The sequence below is a fragment of the Chlorella variabilis genome (genome assembly GCF_000147415.1).
Source record: "Chlorella variabilis unplaced genomic scaffold CHLNCscaffold_1, whole genome shotgun sequence".
NCBI classification, from domain to species: domain Eukaryota; kingdom Viridiplantae; phylum Chlorophyta; class Trebouxiophyceae; order Chlorellales; family Chlorellaceae; genus Chlorella; species Chlorella variabilis.
Genome location: NW_005435087.1, coordinates 1,806,986 through 1,813,753, shown reverse-complemented (window position 1 = coordinate 1,813,753; position 6,768 = coordinate 1,806,986). Strand labels below are relative to the sequence as shown.

At 70.0% G+C, this 6,768-nt stretch overlaps 2 protein-coding genes across 2 annotated transcripts in view; one reads left to right on the top strand and one right to left on the bottom strand.

Moving 5' to 3' along the window:
- Positions 1-700, top strand: part of CHLNCDRAFT_133379 (hypothetical protein) — a gene marked incomplete at both ends in the record, with an annotated part of 2,853 nt that extends 2,153 nt beyond the window's left edge. Inside the window, one exon of the mRNA XM_005852118.1 lies at positions 112-700. Coding sequence (XP_005852180.1) covers positions 112-700 — 589 coding nt within the window. The remainder of the gene's footprint in view (positions 1-111) is intronic.
- A 3,473-nt stretch (positions 701-4,173) lies between these two features.
- The window catches only part of CHLNCDRAFT_56546 (hypothetical protein), a gene marked incomplete at its 5' end in the record, with an annotated part of 7,894 nt that continues 5,299 nt past the window's right edge, over positions 4,174-6,768 (bottom strand). The window contains 5 exons of the mRNA XM_005851793.1: positions 4,174-5,363; positions 5,564-5,753; positions 5,916-6,063; positions 6,269-6,395; positions 6,577-6,695. Coding sequence (XP_005851855.1) covers positions 4,964-5,363; positions 5,564-5,753; positions 5,916-6,063; positions 6,269-6,395; positions 6,577-6,695 — 984 coding nt within the window. The 3' untranslated portion in view covers positions 4,174-4,963. The remainder of the gene's footprint in view (positions 5,364-5,563; positions 5,754-5,915; positions 6,064-6,268; positions 6,396-6,576; positions 6,696-6,768) is intronic.

The window sequence follows — 6,768 nt, the reverse complement described above, 5'->3', positions numbered from 1 at the left end:
TGGATGAGGATGGCTGGCGCTGAGTCGTGCTGATGTCATCATAGTGGATTGGGGGACACCCCGAGCAGGCGCCGGGCCAGCTGGGCCAGCATGCGCGGTGCATGATGCCAGCGAGCAAGCAGGAGCAGCAGCGGCGGCGGTGGTAGGGGAGGCAGAGGCGCAGGAACAGCAGGTGGAGGCGGTGCGGCGGCAGGTGGTGGAGGCCGGCCTCCTGGAGCTTGTGTGGCAGCGGTTCTGGGCGGGGTGCGTGGTGGTGGGGGTGGGGCAAGGCTGCGCGCTGCTGGGCCGCCAGGCGTCGGCGGGCGAGGCGACGCTGCCAGGCAGCTGCTGCGGCGGCGACGGCCCCGCGGCGCAGCCGCCGCCGGTCCTGCCTTGGTACCTGGTGCGAGCCGGCGGCGGCGCCCAGGGCTGGGCCGCCCTGCATGCAGCTCTGGCGCGGCCCGCCAGCGGGACAGCTGCGGCGGCAGGCCTGCCCAGCGGCCTGGTGGGGGTGGGCGTTCTTGCGGGCGGATGCTGGCTGGTGGACCCCGCCACCGGCCTGGCCGAGATGCTGGCGGCGCCCAGCCGCGACGCGCTGGTGGCGACGGCGGCCTGGACGGCGCGCCCCGACAATGATCCAGCGCTGGCGGGGCTGCAGGAGGCCGATGCAGACTGGGGCTTCTTTTGTGAGCTGGGCGTGCAAGGGCTAGCGCAGGGCTAGCGCAGTGCGGCGCACGCTTGCACTGGTGATGGAGTGCTCACTTGGCTGAATTCTTACGACGATGTGGCGCCAATTTTTATGTCGAGACGCCAACCCCCGGGGGTGCAAGTGGGGTGCAACAGCTCTCGTGGCGAAGTAGAGCAGGAGTGTGCTGTGTGGGCGGCGGCGGGCAGCCCAGGCAATGTGGCGCGCTGGTGCGACGGCCGTGCTTCTGCTTGGTTTGCCGCCGCCAGGCAAATTCAGAGCAACATTAATCGTTAATACCCTTGAGGGAGGTAGAAGGTGGTGTCCCTTCTCCTTCCTGGTTTCATCCAACGTTCACCGCTACTGCACTAGAAGCAAATATAGATACAGCAAATAGAGATACAGGAGAGCTCCTGAATCGCGATGGGGCGCATCGTGTGATCGCGGAGACAAGGTGCTCAGCTGAGGCTTCCGCGGTGCTGAAGGCGTCCAACGGCACGGATGGCGCAGAGGCAGACGCACGCTTGCTTGTGGGCGGCGCGCCCGCACCCCCGCGGCTGTGGCGCCGCCAAAGCAGCACGGCCCGCTGCCCTTCCCCCTCCCGATGCAGGTGCTGCTGCTGCTGGTGTGAAGGCGGAAGGCCTTTGATAGAACCCCCAGGGGCAGCCTACCTTACACTGCAAAGCGGCATGGAGGCATCGGAACAGCGGCGGCAGCCACCGCCAGATGCGGTTCTGCAGGCGACGGACGGCATGGGTCGGGCGGTGTGGCAGCCTCGTCTGAAGATTCGGGAACAAGTTATGCCGCTGGGCATTCACGAGACGCGCCAGGCAGCGGAGGCAGCATTCGATGTTGCGAAAGTTTGGGTGAGCTGTCCCTGGCAAGCCGCCCCGCCGTGCGCATCATGCATGATCCGCGCTGATCGTGCTTTCCTCGACCCATGGCCTCACGTCCGCCTGCGTGTGCACGTGTGCAGCTTGCGCATGTGAACGGCAGGGACGTGGCTGGCTTCAAGCTGTTCCGCCCGCACACCTTCTACACCCAGCAGCAGGGCTGGCAGGACCTGCTGTCCCGGGATTGCACTGTTGAGGAGATGTGCCGCCAGCTCGCCGACGGCCTGGCAGCTTCCTTTGTGCACCCGGGCATCCAGCCGGCGCCACACCTGCCGCACGCGGAGAGCGACGAGCCAGCCACGCAGAGCGGGCCCCAGCAGCCGCAGGCGGCGGCGGAGCCGCGGCGTGGCTGCTGGCGGGAGTGGCCCGCAGGGAGCGGCCAGTTTTGCGCCACGCTTTCGGAGCACGCCGTGTCGCGGGCTGAGGTGGCGCTGCCAGGTGCGGGCCAGATTCCGCTGGAAGCAGCAATTGCCGCTCCCCACACTCCCGACACCTGCTATTGCTGCTTCCATCCTGCGCACCTTCTCCAGCTCCCTCCCTCCCCTCCTGCAGGCTGGGTCTGCGCAGAGGCATGCTGCCTGACCTGCACCCAGGGCCGCATCAAGGTGCTGCCCCCTGCACCCACGGCAGCCTCACAAGGCGGCGGCAGCAGGGCCATGAGCGTGAGCGCGGCGGCCTCCTTATGGCAGGTCAGAGACGAGCACGGGGAGGCCTCCCTGCAGCTGCCCCAGCATTTCCTCCTCGGCAACCAGGTGCGCTCTGCCAGCGCTCTGCTTGGGGCGCTGCCTGCCTCCTGGGGCCTTGAAACAACGGCAGCCCAGCTGCGCAAAGCGCGGCACGCCATCTCAGCGCCAGGGTCCGCTCGGCCTGCCTCGCGCTGCGCTGCGCAGGTGGCAGCGGGCGACGTTCTGGTGGTGCGCCCCGCCGGCGTGGGGCGCGTGACTGCCGAGGTGTGGGGGGCGGCGTCCCAGCAGGCACGTGCCTTGGCGGCGGCTGCCAGCGGGTCTGGTGGAGAGGCTGGCAGTGAGGGGTCACCCCAGCAGGATGAGCAGAATGGGGTGGATGTGGACTTCACTTCATCGGATCAAACTATGGCTTCCGAGGGGTGGGAGGATGAGTGGGATGATGATGATGATGATGAGGAGGAGGAAGAGGGGGAGGAGCTCTCACATGCATGTGTTGCCCGCTGATGTGGCACCCCCCCCGATTCGCTGCCTGCCCGTGGTGCTGCTGGTGCAGGCGAGGCAGGGCGATGTGCTGGCCTTCCGACACAACGGCGCGTGCTGCATCACGGTCTCCCTGTGGCGCTCGGGCTCCCTGGCAGCCCAGCAGTTCTTTGCCCATGCAGCAGCCCAGCCGCCTCCCAGATCCCGCCGACCGGCTGCGCAGCCTGGCAGAGGGAGCAGCGCGCGCGGCGCGGGGAAGCGCCGCCGGGTGGAGGAGGGGAATGCAGGCAGCGAGGGCGGCGTGGCCCAGGAGCAGGGCTGCCTCCCGGTGCGGCAGGAGGGTCCCTCCACGGGTGCCTCCAACAAGTGGCGGGGGCTGGAGCCCTTTGACACAGGCAGCTACTGCCTGCGCTTGCCTCCAGCCCAAGACGGCAGCATCCACATCCCTGGTGAGCCTTGCCCTCACCCTGTGCTCAGCTGCAGCAGTGGCGGCTCGACCCGGCGCCAGTTTTGACACCAGTGCGTCTGCTTTGCCGCCAGATGCAGGCGTGTGCGCCCGGGCTGCATGTCACTGCGCCTGCCTGCCGCTCCCCTGTCGCATGCCTTCAGTGCGGTATGGCGTGGCCATCTTCGGCAGCAAGCCAGACCACCCACAGAGGCCACCCGCAGAGGCCACCCTGACGCTGCTGCCCGCCGGCGTGCAGCACACAGCGCGCCTGACCAGCTACCGCTACCAGCCCAGCTGTGTGTACCTGACGCGGGCGGCAGAGCTAAAGCGCTTGCTGGCAGCGGGGACCGGGGACGAGCTGCGCTTCCGGCCGCTGGGGCTGGGCGCTGCCAGCGTGGAGCTGGTGAGGCCCGCGGCGGCAGCTGGTGCTGCGCAGGAAGGCGGGGGCCGGCGGCAGGAGGAGCAGCAGGAGGAGGAGCAGGAGGAGGAGGAGCAGCAGGAGGAGCAGGAGCAGCAAGGGGCAGAGGCTGCAGCGGCAGCCTCCCTGCCGTGCAGCAGCCCTGGTGCCACCTCCATCGTGCCACCGGCTGGCACCAGCCCGGCCTCGGCCAGTGTGGCGCAGGCGGCGGCGGCGCTGCCGGATGGCGGCGCACTGGAGGGTGATGAGGGAGCCATGCTGGTGGCTGTGTCAGACCTGCTGGGGCGGCTGGAAGGTGAGCAGCAACAGAGCAGCAATGCTGGCTTGGCAAGAAGCCTCAGCTGCATGTCGCCAGGCAGGCCTAAGCTTCTCCCAACGCCAACACCTGCCACCGCCTGAGCTGCAGACGCCGTGCCTGCAGACGTACTGGCCTCCTACCGCGCCCGGCTGGCCCTCCACATGACCAACCAGCAGCGCCTGGCGCACTACAACGTGCTCAAGCAGCACACCAGCCGGGGCGAGCTGCAGCAGGCAGCCGCGTTCGTGCACCAGCACGGCGGCGGCGGCGGCAGCGCGTAGGCAGATTGCTGCACAGCAAATGTTACAGTTGACCAAGTGTCATGAAACAATCCAGCTCGAGAAGGGACTATGAAATAGCAAGTGTTGCGGGTATGGCAACGCCGAGGCTTCTCGGGCCAAAAAAGTGCACAGGGGCAGGGCGGGAGAAGAAGTGTTGCAGGGGACGCACGGGGACATCGCATTATGACCATGATGACATCACATTGGCACACATCACACAAAAGATGGGGAGGAATGGGGGGCTGTACAGACACAACCTGGGGTGCCCGCCCGGCGCACGCAGCGGTCGTGGGGACCGCTGGGGGCGCCGCGGGCGGTGGTGGGAGAGAGGATCTGCATGGATGAATCACAGGGAAGAATGGAGAAGGAAAGAAGAGAGCGCTGGGGGTGGGTGCCGGGCGTTCAACAGGCTCAGAGATACAGCGGCTGCCTCCCCACGCCAGCACAGAGGCGGGGGAGGGGAGTGAACTGGGCAGGGTGCAGAGGGGGAAGGCGGGGCTTCCATGTGGCGTGCCCCCTGGGAGGAGGGCACCAGAGGAGGTGCAGAGAATATCAGGGTGGGGACACGGACGGACGGGTCTATGTGGCTCTCAAAATCAACTCTCACGGGTGCGCTCAATTGGACGGGTGCGGTCTTCTTATTGGCACAGATGCATGCATACAGGCAGGCGGTAGGCGCTGGGCGGGGGCCCGCACGCAGGCCTGCTCGCCCCGGGGAGCATGCGCTCCCCATGCGGGGCGACGGGCGGGCTGTCGGGCAGCAGCATGTGGGGCGAGGGGCGGGCGCGGGCCGCCTCAGGCCAGCTGAGGGCTGCTGCCGCCGGCGCCGCTCAGGCTGCCGGCGCTGCCGCGGCGCCGCGCCAGGCGCAGCAGCTGCTTGCCGCCGGGCGAGGTCGGCGCGGCAGCGGCTGCGGCGCCGCCGTTGGCCGCGGCGCCGCCGGCGGCCGCCGCCGCGGCCGCGCGCTGCTGCGCCGGGTCCAGCACCGGCGCAAAGTAGCGCATGCCGCAGGTGTCGGCGGCGTTGGCCACCAGGCGGCGGAAGGCGGCGCCGCGCGCGGCCAGCACGCCCCCCACCGCCCGCGTGTAGTTGTCTGGGTTGTGGTAGCGCGAGATGGCGCCCAGGTCGCCATAGGCGCCCGGGTCGGCCAGGATGTCCAGCGGGTGGGGCGTGTTCATCAGCTCCCACACAGCCTCGCTGCGACACAGGGGGTTCGCGGGGGTACGGGGCAGGGTGAGCGGAAGGGGCAGAGGCGCACAGCTGGAGCGGCAGCTGCGAGGAGCGTGGCACGCAGGCAGCTGCAGGCGGTGTGCCATAGGGACGGAGCGTAGCGCTGCCAGCAGGGCTGCGGCGGCGAAGCAAAGCACAGCGCGGCGCAGCACGCCCAGCACACGCACCGCGCGTTGGCCACCACGCGTGCGGGCGGCTGCGCCTTGGCCAGGGCGGCGGGCTTCGCGGGGACAGCGGCCAGGGCGGCCGCGGCGGCGGGGGCGTCGCCGCCGGCGGCGGCCGCGGCGGCGGCGGGCAGGTTGCTGATGGCCTGCTGCACCGCCTGGCTCACAAAGCTGGCGTCGCGCTTCAGGGTGGCTGCAGGCGGGGGTGCAGAGGAGTAAGCAGGCGGCAGGTGAGCAGGCGTGCAGGGGCCCCGGCATGGGCAGGCCAGACAGGAGTGTGGCAGCAGCGCCTCCCCAGGCGCCTGCCGCCGCCACACACTAAAGCACCACACGCCGCCGCCAGCAGCGCGCCCACCTGCCACATTGTTGAAAGGCGTGGGCTCTCGCACCACGTACAGCCCCGGCCCGGGCGGCAGCAGCGGGTGGTGGCCCTCGCCCGCCACGTAGCTGGCGGCGTCGTCTGGCTGCAGCACCATGACCTTGCCGATGAAGTCAAACATGACCTGCTCGGGAGGGAGGAAAGTGAAGGGGAGGAAAGGAAAGGGAGGGAACAGGGAGGTGAGGAGGTGGGGCACAGCGGGAGGCGGGGGAGGGTGAGCCGCGACGGCATGAGCTGGCGCCCGGCGGAGCTGCGCCCACCACCACCACAGGCGCGCAGCCGGGCTGCACATGCCCCGCACTGCCGCAGCGCTGCGCCCGCCCACGCACCGTGCGCGAGGAGTTGAGGCAGCGGTGGTCCCTGAACGACTCCGACACGCGCTTCAGCAGGTCTGCCACCAGAGAGTAGTCGCAGGCAAAGGCGCGGGGCACGATGTCGCGAGCCATGAGCACATTCCTGCGGGGTGGGGGTGTGGGGGGAGAGGGGAGGGGAGGGGGGAGGGGTCAAGGCGGGATGGGGGATCAGGCGGGATGGGGAGGAGCGCCACGGACCAAGGAGAGAGGCCGCCGCCACAGCCGCTGGCCGACTGCCGGTGGGCAGCTGGGTCCCGCAAGGCGAGGCAGGCACGCGCGCCCACCTGACGGCGCCCTCTGGCAGCCCCAGCGCCTGCAGCAGGCCGCCGCACTGCGCGCCGGCGCGGTCGCCGCCGGCGTCGTCGGCGGGGGCACAGGCGCAGGCGCCGCCGCCGCGCGCGCCCTCGCAGAACACGGCGGGCGCGCCAAAGGTGTAGACGGGGGAGATGGCGGAGCGGGGCAGCACGCCGCGCCGC